A 15,447-nucleotide genomic window follows, 5' to 3' on the forward strand; every position below is an offset into this window, starting at 1 on the left:
GCTAGAGATACTTCCTCTCTGTGGACTGTGTGACAGATATCTCCACATGTTAATTAAAGTAGAACAGAGTCATTAACATATCACCAACCATTTGAGAGTTGGTTCTACTGCTGAAGATCAAGCCTACTCTAGTAGACTGTCAACATTGACACCCTGCCAGTTTGGCAACCAAACTCATTTCTTTTATCCATATGATTTAACTACTGGCCTTTATATGATCACGACCATGGCAAAATACAAAATGCATCCAAATGGAACTAATGAGTCCTACACATAACAACACTTGAAAATGTAGCTGAACGTTTTCCTATGTCCTCTTGGTCCACAGCCACTCAGGTGCAAGTAAACACAGAGGCTTATATTAATTAAAACTGCATGGCCATTAGCTCAGGCTTACCATTGACTAGCTCTTACACTTAACTCAGACCATTTTTGTTAATCTATATGTTGCCATGTGTTCCATAGCTTTACCTGTGTGACATTACATGCTGCACCCTGGACAGCAGGCTGGCATCTCCCCATCAGCCTTCCTCTTCCCAGAATTCTCCTTGTGTGCTTATCCTGCCTATAATTCCTGCCTGGCTACTGGCCAATCAGCATTTTATTTATCAATCAATCAGAGCAACACATTCACAGCATACAGAGCAATATCACTCATCATGAAAATTCCATTCTCCTCTAAGACTCAAGGTTGTCTGTTATCCATGGGCCTTGCAAAAGCAAGAAGTTTGAGCCATAGGCCATGGTCATGCAATTTTTAATTGATATAAGCCTCTATATATTTACTTGGGTCTGAGCAGTTGCAGGACCATGCAGGACACAGGAATTTTATAAGTGGCTGTGGGACCTTGATGCTGGGCAAGACCAGGAAAACTTGCAACTATAGCCCGGGAACTCAGCATGTGTATTAGATAAAGTTAAAAGAAAAGGTGGGAATTGGGCGCTGGCGCAATCCTTTAATCCTAGCACTTGGGAGGCAGAGGCAGGTGGATCTCTGTGAGTTTTAGGCCAGCCTGGGATACAGAGTGAGTTCCAGGAAAGTTGCAAAGCTACACAGAGAAACCCTGACTCGAAAAACCAAAAAAAAAAAAAAAAGAAGGTGGGTTTATTAAATACAGCTGAACAAGGAGGTTGGTCATCTCATCTCTGTAGGGGAACAGTCTCAGGATGCAGTCAGTAAGAAGAGGAAGCTACAGTTGGTATTTTGTGCACATTCTATTAGCCTCTATACTTGGATCACTGGAAGATCATGCCATTTTACTTAGCCTGACCTGGGGAAGGCTTTCCCATTTCCATGAGTCTGAGACTCTGATGTCCTAGACATCCCATGCTCATGCCAACAACAGAAATTTACTCAGGATCTCATCTACTCTCCTGTTGACTATAAGCAGCATTGACCAGGAGGGATGAACATCAGAAAAAATCTGCCTGGGTTTGCATACCTTGGGAAATTTTGAAAAATCACAAGTCTAGAAGCCTAAGAAAGACTCCCAGTCCTGTCTAGTCTTTTGACATTGCAACACCATGTTATCACTCATACTTGCAAGCCATACAATTGAGTTACAAAGCAGAATCACAAATACAAAATCATAATGTTTTAAGTTTGTAATTTTGTGTTGTGTCATGTTCAGTGCCGTCTTGGGGTAAATGGATGCTGCTGTCTGCCAGGAGGATTCACTTTTAATGTCCTTCCAATTTTCAATATTCCTGCAAGACTTTAATATTTTGTAAGTTATAAGCATATGTTGTGCAAGACATAGCAACTCTGCCAGAAAACCAAGTAAAAAAATGGTTGCTTTATGACTAAGAGATAATGAATTGATACCTGCTAGAAAAAAAATCCCTGAATATTTATGAACTCAAATTATGTATATTACTCATCTATGTTACTTTAAATAAAAGAATACTATAAAATTAATGACATTTAACAATATTTAGGATTCCCCTAATGCCTAGGGAATAGGTTGGTACCTTTTTACTAACGCTTGTACACACGTCATGTATCATTTTAGGCAAATGTGTGTACATGACATAATCACATACCATGTAATTTGTATTGGACAGTGGGATGAGAGAAAGATTTCTGCCATTTCAGAGTGTGGAATATAATCAATGAATGCAATCCTCATAAAAATATTCCCATTCAATTCTTTAAAATTGATCTCTGGGAATGACTGCGGGGGAGGGATTAAGACTTTACTCTTTTTTTGCAGAAGATGCATATTTGATAGCCAACACTCGTTATTGGTTGTAGTATTAAGGAAACTCCACATAGTAAATAGGGAGGTTTATTTGTGGGGTAACTTACAAGTAAAGGGATAGGTTACAGGGTCTGGAAAAGGTGTAGTGCCGTCCAGCTGTGTTCTTTGGAAAACTGCTCAGTCTACCTCCAGCGTCCAGGATCTAGGAACCAAGAGAGCTGGCACAACCGGATCTCAGGTCTTAAGGGCTCCTGTCTCGGCTCCGCCTTGTATGCGTGACAGTTACCAAAGCCTCAATGGGTGTAGTACTTCCAGGTCAAAGCTGGAACAGCTACCTACTACAACCCAGGTCTGGCTGCTCACAATAGCCTATAACTCCAGCCTTTGACATTTGCCCTGTCTTCCCTTGGTGTTTTGTGTATTAATTCTTTAGTTTAAAATCTCAAATGTATTTCAGCACTTTGGAACAACATGCTTTAGTTGAGGCTGCACTTTTTTTTGTATGAAATCTATCACTAATCCAGTCACTTCCACAGACATTGTTTAAGTATAGAGTTTTAGAAAATGTTGTGTCGTTCGGAAAAACACAAATAGACCAACTTCATGTCTTATTCCTTTATTGTTTTCACTATCATGCTTTCCTTGTTGCAGTATCTTGTTATTTTATATAATTTTTAAATTTTTATTCTTTTATTTTCTGCATAGGTTTTATTCACATCCTCTTTCTGGATTCTTCTCATTCCTTCTATATTTTACTAATAATCTAAGTGAAATGGCACATAGGAAGTAGAAAATGTCCCTATTGAGGATTCTCCTGCAGCCAGGGCTTCCTTGCAGGACACACTCTCCTCCTGCACCTTGTTAGGACTTTCTTTTTAACACAGGGATTGAGAGCTGTGGTGGAGGCGCAACTGCCCAGGGTGTTGATGACCTGATTCATGAGATGACAGCGAAGGGGTACATGCAGCTGGAAAGGTGTGGGAACTTCTCCCTAGAGTTCAGAGAGTCATGAGAGTTTCCACAATGAGTTTGTGAAGAAAGCAAAAGGATTTCTTTCCTCTACCAAGAAGTTTGTACTGCTGAGTGATGAGAGAAATCGTTGGTGGCCAGAGGTTCATATAAGAGAGCTGACCAGGGAACCTACAGGCTACAGAAAGCCTTTCTGAGCTCTGTGGTAACTAGTCTGGCTCTTTGGTCCTGACAATGCTTATGCACATGGACTTGCTTTGTATTGTGTCCTCTTGAAGGATTTGGTCCTTTGCTTCACTTCCACGTCAATCTGCAAACTTTTTGACATTAGAACTTTTTTCTTAAAAATTTAAAACTATATTATTTATATGTGCTGGGTGGTTTTTATGTCAATTTGATACAAGCTATAGTCATCTGACAGGAGGGAACCGTGACTGGAAAACTTCCTTCATAAGATCAGGCTGTAGACAAGCCTTTAGAGCATTTTCCTAATCAGTGATTGATGCCTATTGCGGGTGGTACCTTCTTTGTTCTGGTGGTCCTGGGTTAAGAAAGCATGCTGAGCAAGCCGTGTGAGCTAGCTAGTAAGCACTGTTCCTCCCTGGATTCTGTATCAGCTCCTGCCTTCAGGTTCCTGCCCCGTTTGAGTTCCTGCCCTGACTTCCTTCAGTGATGAACAGAGATGTGGAAGCATAAGCCAAATAAAGCTTTTCCTCTCCTTGTTGCTTTGGTCATAGCATTTCATCACTGCAATATTAAACATAACTACAACAATATGTTTATTTTGTATTCATATGTGTGTGCACATAAGCATGTGTGTTGTCCCATGATATGAGGGTACAAGTCACAGGACAAATGTGGTTCTTTTCATCCACCACGAGGGGCTTGAGGATGGAATTCAGGTAATCAGACTTGGTGGCAGGCACCTTTACTCAGCAAGCCATCACATCAGGTCCAGACAATTTTTAAACTATGTTTTTTTTTGTACTTGGAAGACTTTATTCCCATCTTCACCTTTTCATCACAGACTTTTTATTTGTCTTAGAGTTAATGTTGTTAGGATGGAACACTATTGCCAAAAACAAATGGAGTAGGAAAGGACTTATGTGGATTATACTTCTGCATCACTGTTCATCATCAAAAGAAGTCAGGATAGATGGGAGTGCAGAGATCATGCAGTCTCAACCCCTCACTAGCACATAAGGAGACTGATACACATTTGCTGATTATGGTGTAAATGAAGAGGCCAAAGTAAAATTTTACTCATCAGCATGATCAAGGTACTCTTCAGCTTAGTGTGAGTGCCCCACTACCATGCATCCTCAATTCTCTAAGAATGGTATTGATACAGGTCTGTGAGCTTGCTGCCTAGTAGGCCAAAGCAGAAGAACCATGAGTTCAAAGACACAGGGGATTTGGTGAAATCCCATCTCAAAAGTGAAAAGAGGTGGGGCATGTGGCTCAGTGTCAGAGCATTTATTTATCATGCATGAAGCCCTGAATTCAATATCCAGTTTGAAACACAAAGCAAAACTATTTACTGAAATATTACACACACACACACACACACACACACACACACACACACACACACACACTTATTTTACTCAAGTTTTTCTTTTTCTATTTGTGGTAAAATAGATGTTGTAGAAAAAAAACAAAACAAAACAACAATAACAACAAACCATAGGCAAGTGTGATGGCACACACCTGTAATCTCAGCTCTGGGGAGGCTGAGACAGGAGGATCAGCAGTTCAAGGCCAGCCTGGACTGTATAGCATTAACTACCTGTCTTAAAAAAAAAAAAGGAAAAGAAAAGAAAAAGAAAGCAAATGCATGTGAAATTTGCTGTCTAGAGCATTTAGTGATTCAGTGTGTGCAGGTTGCTGTGTAGCCAGTTTCTAGTCTATTTTCCTCTGAATTGATGGGCCAGAGCTATTAAACAGGCCTTCATTACCATACCCCTGACAACCATCATTCGACTTTCTGTGGAGTTGGAGCATCCCACATGCCTCATCAAAGTACAATGATAATAATATAGGTTGAGTATCCCATAGCTTCAGAGGTTTTAGATTTGAGAAGAGCTTCTCAACTGGTAGTGATGCTGAATGAATATTTGTGCTTACCAGCTTTGAAATCATCCTTGGAGAAATAGCAAAGTCTATTGCCCATTTTAGAGTCAGGTTGATAGTTTAGCTGTGGAATTCCACCATATTCTAAATATCTAGATGCCTCTTACCAGGTAGGATTTGCATGTACTTTCTCCCATTCCAGATTGCTTATTCATTTTGTTAATCGCTTTCTTTTTTCCCAACACTGGGCATTGAACCTGAGACCTCATTTATGCCTGGCAACATTCCAGTCCCGAATGATGATGTTCCCAGCCCACTCTGCTGGTTTCAGCCTGTGTCTTTTATCACAGTGTTTTGAGTCCTCTTTAGTCTTTAGAGTTTTTGCTTTGCTATTAAGAATGAACTAGGACAACTGAGTTTGCTTGTTCCTTCTGTGGAATTTCAGAGCGCTGATACAAGCCATGCTTGAGAAGTGTGACCGGTTCCTCTGGTCACAGCAGGCCTAGTGGGAGATCTGTCAGGACATGGTATCATTTTGACCAAGTGGAATCCTGCTCTGGAACCTTCAGAGGACTTTGCCACAGAAGGAAAAGGGATACCCCAAACCATGCCAGGAACAGAACCTGCCATGCTGCTGCAGCTGCTCCTGCCACCATCTCCACCTTGGCACTTGGCTCTTGTGGCTCTATGACCTCAGTTTGTCAACCAAAGTCGTCTCTTGGGAGAAGTTGGTCATGGTTCCGTGGCCCGAGCATGGGACTGCTCACTGCCATGTGGTGTTCAGTGCGTACACAGTGGTGTTTGTGATTTTAGTGCATCAGGGAATCGTTTTCTACTGTGGCAGATCTTTTGGGGGTAGACGCTTTGCTCCATGAGGACAGATAATATTGTGAACTGGAGTTCAGTACTATTTACACTTGTCTGAGGCCATCTAGAAATTACTGAGTTAAGACTTAGAACAATGACATTGTTTAAAGAGTATTACCCAAAAGAGTCATGCACTTTTTTTTCCCTTTCTTTTTTTGGAAACAGGGTCTTACTTTGTAACTCTAGCTAGCCTGGAACATGCTAGAACAAGTCGACCAGGCTGGCCTAGACCTTAGAGATCTGCCTTCCTTTCTCTGCCTTCTAAGTGTTGGGATTAAAGGTGTGTGCCACTCCCCCCCCACACTTTTAAAAATTATTTTTAAAGAGCTATGGTAAGAGAAAGTCAAGCACTAATGTCAGTTATAACAAATGATGGTGTTATTTAAGCCATGTTACTAGATTGTCATTTGTGAGCCTTTATGTTGTATTGGTAATAAATGATGCAGGTTTTGTTTGAGCAGAACGTGGACATGAGATTGATTTCTGAGCAGTTTGCAGGAACATCTTGGGTAAATCTAGTGTGGAATGGTGTTAGACATACTGAATAAGTGACCTCTTTCTTTCCCCCCATTTACACCAAGCCAGAGAAGCACACATTCTGTCGTACCTACCCATGAGGTGGATATGACCTGCCCTGGTAGACTGAAGTGGTTGTCAGGGAAACAAGGCAGCACCTGGGTTTGGGGTGTGTTGGCTGACGCTAAATGTGAGACTGCATTGAGGTAATGGGAGAGAGCTCTCCCTTCACTTTCTGCCTTGGTCACTACACAGTGGCTGAAATATAGCCCAGAGCATGTCTCAAGGCAAGCAGATGCCAAGAACTGGCATGGCTGCCATCATGTCCTCGTCTCCCTGTCTAGGGCAAGTTACCACAATCATTATTTCCCAACAAGTATTCCTGGCCCACGTCACGTGAATTTATTTTCCAAGGCAAAGAAAATAAAATCCTCTTCAGCAAAACATTGACATTAGAACAGTCTGAGTGTGAGGCAGTGTTTTCACATCTGTTGTTTGCTGAAAAGTTCAGGACACACTGGATTTGTGGTTGTCTCGCTTTCATTTTTGTGTCTGCATCTGACTACTGACCGCTACAGAGTGACAGAGCAGACAAGAGCTTGTCCTGGGAGGGTGGCCGCTCAGCCTGGGTGTATCTCCCCACTAATGATCTTGGTGAGGTACTTTGTCTCTTTTAAGTTTTGATTGTGTGGATTAAACGATAGAGAGCTTTACCATGGGATCTGGCACCTAGGAACTGAGTGTAGAGCCACCTGCCCAGGAATAAGAACTGACACTCCATGTAGAACAGGTAAATGGGTCACTGAGATCTGCCTGCCTCTGCCTCCCAAGTGCTGGGATTAAAGGTATATACTATCACTGCCCAGCTATGTCATAGTATTTTCAACCCTCCCGTTGAGTAACATTTCAAAGTAAACTGTCCTATTTCATGGGTATGTGTGACCTTGTGGATATGCTTTGGGAATGCCTTGGGACTCAATCGGCCCTTATGCCCCAGGAAGCCCCATGTGCACTCACAGTAACAGAATCTGCTGCTTGGGAGAGCTCCTGCCCGTGACTTAGTGCTCTGTTTCCTCAATCTTGTAATTCTAAATGGTTTCTGTAGTAGGGCACCCGCATTTCTGGTTTTCATGGTACTCACAAATGAGGTGATCGTAAATGTCACAACAGATCTGGTGCAGATCCTGAGGTTTTGTACTTCTGACAAGACTCAAGGTGACTGATGTTTCTGGCCTTCAGATCATAATATGAGGTGCAAGACTGCAGTGTGGTAAAACAGCTTGGAAGGAATGTGAAATGCAGAGCTGAAGCCCATGGTGGCCGAGATATGGGCCCTAAACTGCTAAGTGTGAGGTGCATCTGTAGGTTCCATAAGCTTCAGTATTTGGAGTTATTGTTGTCACAGCAATTTAGCCTTACCTCAGTGAAAGATGTGAGCTAGAGGAAGCCACCTGTGAGGTGTGCAGTGGAAACAGCTCCAGGGAGAGTCAGCCTCCCTTCTCCTGCAAGGCCAGAGGGTACTCATGGAATAGTGTTTCAGTTCTATGGTTTTAGAGACTGAGTTTGAACCATAGGAAAAAGGTCTCTTAGACCTCACAGTGCAAGGGTTGTACTTTGAGTCAGGAATAAGGGGTGGAGAGCCCAGTGTATCCATTGCCAGGACTCCAGGGGCTCCTTTTCCCAAAGACAAAATGAGGTGGTAGCTAAAGGGTATAAGGCCTGGGAGCCAAGAAGAGGGATGACAGCACTGTCTTAATTAGAGTTTCTACTGCTGTGAACAGACCCCAATAACTTGACAACTATTAAAAAGGAAAACATTTAATTAGGGCTAACTTACAGTTTCAGAGGTTCAGTCCATTATCGTCATGGTGGAGAGCATGGCAGTGCACAGGCAGACATGGTGCTGGAGAAGGAGCTGAGAGTCCTGCATCTTGATCTGCAGGTAGCAGGAAAAGCACTGTGTGTAAGTAAATTGTTTGCAGCTCTGTGGGTTTGGTCCTGGGTTTCAGCACCAACAATTAAGTAAATTGGTTGCAACAAGTCTGGGTTTGGTCCCGGATTTTGGCACCAAAACGTGAGTTTTGCAACTCTGGGAAAGGTGTCCTGACTACCTGGGAGTCAGGCAACACCTTGAGATGCTTAGGATAGCTCTGATGGCTGAACTGCAAGGAGACAGTTCAGCCCTGGAGGGCGAGGTATCCCAGACACCTGAGTTGCTCAGAACAGCAGCTCTGCCCTGAAGGTGTCCTGTTTAGCACAGTTGTGACAGCTGGAACTGTTAAGACACATCATCCCTGGAGGGAAGTTTTTCTGACTTCTTGGGAAAGTCAGGCCTGGAACTGCTTCAGGAGAGAAGGGTATCCTGACCGTTAGGGAAAGTCAGACTGTACCTGGTGTGATGGGGATGGTCTCCTCGCAGGATATAGCAATCCTGCTCCTCTCCTGGAGAGCTGCTTGCTACAGCTGAGCTTTGCTCCACACCCACTTAAGGGGGCTTCCCAGCAGAGCTCTGCTTCTCTGGCCTAAGAAATTGCAGAAATGTAGCAATCCCCTCAGGCTCAGGAGAAAAGTGTTACTTTTCAGATCTCTCTTGCTCTGTCCACTGAGGGACGTCTCAGCAAAGATCTGTTCAGTTCCCCCTTGCTCAATCCACTATGGGATGTCCCAGCAAGGTTCTTCTGTGCATCAGTGAATGAAGATTTTGAGAAAGAGATTTATTTGGAAAGGAGGAATCCAGGAGAGTAGCTGCTTTTTTCTCACTGACCAGGCAGTCAGCTGGGGTTCTAACAGCCTTCCTGGGAAGTTGCCCCCAACAGGGCACTGCCAGGGAGGGGCAGGGAGAACCAGCCATGGAAAGAAAGGTAAGATACATACTTCTGAATCCCTTGGCAATCTAGCTGGGCTGCCACTGAACCTGTGGGAAGCAGACTTGGATTTTGTTAGTCCTAAAACTCTCTGAGGTGAGGGGTACCGGGGGTCCCAGAAACACCAGCTGGAAAGAAGCCAAGTGTACAGAAGCAGGGATCTTATTTCGGACTTGCCTTGGCAGCGCCCTCTTCTGGCAGAGAAGACAAATCACAGGAGGGCACGGGAGCTCAAAGTGGAATTGAGTACTCTTCAGGGGAGGAGATTGATGAAGTTCTATTTTCAGAGGAAAGACAACTGAAAAGAATAAATGAGCTGGGCATAGTGGCACAAGCCTTTAGTCTCAGCACTTGAGAGGCAGAAGCGGCAGATCTCTGTAAATTTGAGGACAGCCTGGTTTACATAGTGAGTTCCAGGACAGTCAGGACTGCATAGTGAGACCCTGTTAGAGAAAAACCAAACACTGAAAGAATAAAGGAAATGTGAACATAGATTAGAGTAGTTCCCAGCAGAACATCTCCAGTTCCTGTGAGGAGGTTCAAACAGAGGTGAGGGAGAGGGGATAGGCTCTGTCTTGGAGTTAGGACAAAAGGAGTTGGGGGCAGAATAAATGAGATTGGGGAGACAGTGGTGGCAGGGTGGCTCTGTGACCATGCTCAAAGCACTGGCCTTGAGGGTAGTGTGGCCGTGGACTTGACTCCAGGAGAGTGTAGTACTGAGGGGGCAGGTCCGTGGTCAGATTCTTACAGCAGAGTGAGGCCCCAAGTCGGGTTCTAGATTTTCATGAAATGCAAGAAAAGAGAACAAAAGATCAGAGAAAGGACAAGCTGTGAGGCTGAATAAAGCAAGCCTTCCAAGGCTTTATAAATATGAGAGACATTAAAGTCTGCACCGTGCGGGAGAGGGTGGTTCAGTGGGTAGCACTTGTCTGAGAAGCATGAGGACTAGAGTTTGCATTCCCAGGGCCCACATAAAAGCTGGGCAGGTGTGGTAGCTGCCTCTAACCCCAGTGCCCAGGGAGCAAGGACAGAGAGCCAGCAGGAGCAGGCAAGCTGCAGCTTCAGAGAGAACTGCCTCAGTAAACAGAAGTGAGAGCGACTGAGGAAGATACCCATGCTGGTTAGTTGTTGTCAACGGTACACAAACTAGAGCCAGGAAACAGTGCTCCACTGTGGTCTCTGTTTCAGTGACGGCCTCTAGGTTCTCGCCTCGGTTTCCTTTGGTAACAGACTGTAACCTATAAGCCTGTTAAACCCCTTCCCCCACAACTGGTTAAAGTATTTATCACAGCAACAGAGAAACAAAGTAGGACAACAGCCAACATCAACCAAGAGTTTTCTGTACATCCACACACTTGCAAGCATGAACATACACATGTCATAGGGTCACTATTGCTGTGATGAAACATCATGACCAAAAGTAAGTTGGGGAGGAAAGGGTTTATTTGACCTACACTTATAATCATAGTCCATCATTGAAGGAAGTCAGGACAGGAACTCAAACAAGACGGGGACCTGGATGCAGGAGATGATGCAGAGGCCATGGAGGGGTGCTTCTTACGGGCTTGCTCATCATGGCTTGCTCAGCCTGCTTCCTTATAGAACCCAGCACCACCAGCTGATGGATGGCATCATCTGCATGGGCTGGACCCTCTCCTATAAACCACTAATTAAGAAAATACCCTACAGCTAGATATTTTTAATTTGTGTGGGTTCTTTTGGTCTGTGTATATATAAATTTGTTTTTACAATCAAATCAAAGTTTCCCCTTTCTCCCCTCTTCCCAGTTCCTACACCCCATCCCCCGCATCCACTCCCCCACTGTTTCTCATCAGATACAGGCAGGCATCCCTAGATATCAGTAAGCCATGATATATCAAGTTGCAGCAAGATTAGGCACCTCCTCTTCTATTATGGCTGGATTCCAAAGCAGGCAACACAGTCAGAGACAGACCCTGCTCTCACTGTTAGGAGTTTCACATGAAGACCAAGTTACACAACCTCCAGCAGGATCTTTTGGAGACATTTTCTCCATTGAGATTTCCTCCTCTCTGATGACTCTAGCTTGTGTCAAATTGACATCAAACCAGCCAGCACAGTACACTCCCACACACCATACTCATATAAAACATTTTTAAACAGTCTGGTGTGGTGGCACATGCTTGTAATCCCAGAACTTGGGAGCCTGAGGCAGGAGGATCTCTTGTGCTCAAGACTAGCTTGAGTAACAGTGTGAGACCCTGTCTCAACAACCACCACTTCTTAGCATGTGACAAGTAGAACATGTGGACAGAGAAGTTTGTTCACTAGTTTGGAAAGGCCAGGTCATCGATTTCTTAGAGGATCAATACAAGAAAAGCATTCAGAATTCCTATCTAAGGAGGAAAGTGCCCAGACTCCTGAGGAGTGTGTAGGTTGTACAGCCAGAATAGGCTTAGAAGGACAGTGGTTTTTTTCCCCAGAACAGGGATGTCAAAGGCCACACAAACAGGCTGCATCTTGGTGTTGATGCTGTGTCTGTATCCCCAGAGACAGTTTTCCCTGTGATATTCCTCTGGACTCAGTGTAAGTCAAGCAGAGGTGTGCTGGCTGGTTTTGTGTCACACAAGAGGGTCATTGGAGAAGAGGGAGCCTCAATTAAAAATGTGTCTATAAGATCTGGCTGTAGGCATTTTCTTAGTGATTGATGATGGAGGGCCCAGCCATTGTGGGTGGTGCCATCCCTGGGATGGTGGTCCTGAGTTCTATGAGGAAGCCAGCTGAACAAGCCATGAGGTGCAAACCAGTAAGCAGCACCTCTCCATGACCTCTGCATCAGCTCCTGACACAAGGTTCCGGCTCTGTTTGAGTTCCTGACCTGACTTCTTTCAGTGATGTGGAAGTGTAAGCCAAACAAACTGTTCCTTCTCTAAGTTGCTTTGGCCATAGTATTTTCTCACAGAAATAGTGACCTAAGACGAGAGGAAACTACTTGGGAATATTTCTTAGGATGGAGAAGTTGTGCAATACTGGATTTGTCTCGGTGCTGCTGAGGAGTGAACAAGATCAGGTGATAGCTGCAGGGCAAGCCCTCCTATGGTTGTGCACCTGGTCCCCAGATACAGGGAGCACAAGGCTGTGGTATGAGAACAGGTGACTGGACGTGGTTGACAGGGAGTAAGGGCCTGGACATCGAAAGGCCTGCAAATAACAACATACCCATAGCACAGGAGCCCAGAGAAGGGATCATGCCAGATTCTGTGAGAGTGGTGTCTGCCCTGTGTGAACCCAGAAATGTCCTTCAATGACAGATACTCAGGCTCAGCTCCACTTCCATGTTAGTGTTTATTACCCTCTTTTCAAGCAGTAGTTACTACTCCAAGAATAACACAGTTTTGAAACTTTTGGTCCATATTCATGTGAGATAACTATTGTGTGTTCCCAAGCAACTCCAGTGTTCATGAGAAAGAAGAACCCCAGTCCCTGTCCTCAGGGCCCACATCACAGCCTCCTGGGGCAATAAAGAGGATGCTCAGTATTTGTCAGGCAGTCCTTTAGGTCTGTAGTGATTGGGGTCATTGCCACTGCGGCCCCATCTGTTTGCTTCCTGGTCAGCCATAGAGTCCTCGTGTCCACGGCCTATGAAACTCTGAAAGCCTTCTCTTGCATCACTAGGAGAAGCAGAGATGGAAGAGATCCATCACCAAGATGCATGGCCACAGTCCACTGTCTGAGTTTTCCCCCTTTGCATGGTATGGATTTAGGAGGAACCCAGGAAGGGCCAGGCAGGAGGTCAGCCCAGACTGATCACCCCACACTAGTTGAACACCAGAAACACTGGTGATGATGAGAGTCATTCCCTGTCTACATTTGGGAGCAGGCTCACATAACATGGCTGTGTGCTGACTGCCCAAACCCAGGGCCTACACTGGGCATAGATGGAGCCAGTACCTGGATAAGCAAGAGTAGGAGGGATCTGAGATTAGCATGACCCTCTCCAGAGCTAATCTTCTACTACTTCCCCCAGAAGTGTCAAGCCCTGCTACCCAGGTCCAGTCTTCCAATCAATCTATGTTTACCTGATGACTTCAGCAGCCCAGACTCCTCCAGGACCCCTTTGGGCTGCATCATAGTTCCCTCTAGCATGGAAATATTTGTCTGAGTTTTTCCAGTTGGCTTCCTTCATGTCAGAGTAGGCTCGCCACATATCCCCAGCCCCTAGATGGGAAAGACAGCAGGAACATGAACCTTAAAGCTCTGCCCATGCCTTAGAGAGGATGAAAAGAACTCATGGCTTGAGCCTGTGGTCAGAGCAGCTGAGAGCGTGAATGGAAGATCATCTCCTGATCCTCACTGTCCTCTCTTAGTAACTCAGGAGGGCCATTAGGGGACCCAGCTGCCCTGTGTTCACCTTTCTTCCACAGTGCTGCTGTGAGCTGCCCCTCACCTGGGTGGGAAGCAGCCAATGAGGCAGCACAATGTCATTACATAGCAGAGTGTGTCAGCTTCAGTATCGTGGAAGTGTTTGCTACAGAGTCGTTAGCTTCTGCCACTGGACCTCAAAGTACATTTCCTTAGTAGTGCAACCTAGTGTCTCTACAGCCATTGAAAATGCCCTGTGAGCACGCCACCTCCAAGCAAGGGCCAGTGTTTCTGGAGGCAGCTACCCTCAGCTAGGAAGTCCCATCCTGAGGTGACTTAGTACACAGAAGGCAGAGGGGGGCTGCACACAGGGAGCATCAACTCTGATCCCTAAGCTTTCTGTCCTGACAGAGAGCATGTGCACCACAGTGACACTGTCATCTCTGCCCTTGGACTAGACTGCACAGGTTCTGTGCTGTCTTGAGGGAGCTTTGAAGCAATGATCTCAGCTGTGGCTGCAGGTTCTGATCCTCTGAGGAGACACTGAGAGTCACCACGCCAGGCCACACCCAAGGCCAATCTTGAGTCTCTAGGTGCAGGGGGATGACTGGTCCAGACCTGGGTGGTATTACAACTCTCTAGGTGATGCCATTGGTACCTTATATTGGTCACAAATGAATTTAGAAAGTGTCCGTCAGACTGACAGACAGGACTGTCCTGAAGCACAGCTAGGTTGTGATCTCTGCTCTTCCCCCTGCTGTAGGCAGTGCATTTCAGGAAGTCTTGCCAGAGTCCCTGGTCCATCCTGACAAGCAGGACAGTGAGTCCAGCTCTTCTGAATGCTCGGGTGTTGTATAACAGGTGGTGTTAATGAGGGTCCATGGAATGAAGACACAGAGGCACCTCAAAGATGAATCTTAGCCTTTTCCAACTGCAAGGTGGATTCATCTCTCTGGACTGAACCACTGTAGCTTAGCAAAGGGTCCTTTTATTGTTATACAATTTACACCTTAGTAAGTCAATTCCATTTACCAAAACCTCTTATCTAAGCCCCCTAACGGGACAATGCCAAAGGCAAATTCTCAGTAAAGGAATACCACAGTGTTTTGGGTCCTAAACCAAGTTTGCATAGGCTTTAAACCCCTTAGGAAACTCTCAGATAAGACTTCAAACAGAGGGTACCAGAGACAGGAGCTAGCAATCACAAAAGGCAGATCAAAGCTAGGTGCTAACACTCCGGAATCTGCAGGAATTCTCCCAACACTCAGGAGACCCCTAGAGGCTGTGCCTCTCTGCCCCCAAACCCTACCATGGTAAGCCTCGCTAAGGAATGAAACCCAGCTTTGACTGCTGACTCCCAGGACCAAGGAGCAGAAAATGAGTCCAGTGAGAAGCTTCATCCTGCTGAAATGAAAGGACAGGCTGAAGGAGATGCCCACAGTCTGGCGCCTCCCTCTTGGGTGTCTCATCCACAGACGCCCTGGTTGTTCTGTCTTACTGATGTTCAGTAGTGTCCTAGCAGTGGCCCCTGGAGACCTCACAGCAGGACCCCGCTCAGGGGCTCAAGGTCTCAGTTCTGACCCCAACCTGCCTGCTGAACTGTTTATGAAGGCAGC

At 45.3% G+C, this 15,447-nt stretch overlaps 1 protein-coding gene across 2 annotated transcripts; it reads right to left on the reverse strand.

Annotated features, from left to right (window-relative positions):
• Positions 1–12,828: 12,828 nt before the first annotated feature.
• Positions 12,829–15,231, reverse strand: LOC131922630 (serum amyloid A-5 protein-like). 2 transcript variants are annotated; one of them, XM_059277456.1, is made up of 4 exons: positions 15,141–15,231; positions 13,549–13,687; positions 13,410–13,477; positions 12,829–13,099 (listed from the first exon to the last, which is right to left on the reverse strand). In XM_059277456.1, exons 1-4 carry the CDS (start codon positions 15,229–15,231, stop codon positions 13,002–13,004), a joined length of 396 nt encoding a protein of 131 aa, XP_059133439.1. In that variant the 3' UTR covers positions 12,829–13,001. The 2 variants fall into 2 exon arrangements, with proteins under 2 accessions (XP_059133439.1, XP_059133445.1); XM_059277462.1 differs by lacking the exon at positions 13,410–13,477 and having other exon boundaries at positions 12,829–13,140.
• Positions 15,232–15,447: the final 216 nt, after the last annotated feature.

This window comes from Peromyscus eremicus, chromosome 1 (assembly GCF_949786415.1).
Source record: "Peromyscus eremicus chromosome 1, PerEre_H2_v1, whole genome shotgun sequence".
In the NCBI taxonomy this organism is placed as follows: Eukaryota; Metazoa; Chordata; class Mammalia; order Rodentia; family Cricetidae; genus Peromyscus; species Peromyscus eremicus.

Coding starts and splice junctions, on each gene's coding strand:
- LOC131922630 (XM_059277456.1), bottom strand. CDS start 15,231: ATGAAGCTTCTCACTGGACTCATTTTCTGCTCCTTGGTCCTGGGAGTC. Junction 13,688..15,140: donor CCTTAGCGAGGCTTACCATG/GTAGGGTTTGGG, acceptor TTTCCCATCTAG/GGGCTGGGGATATGTGGCGA. Junction 13,100..13,409: donor CTTATCCAGGTACTGGCTCC/ATCTATGCCCAG, acceptor TAGGCCGTGGAC/ACGAGGACTCTATGGCTGAC.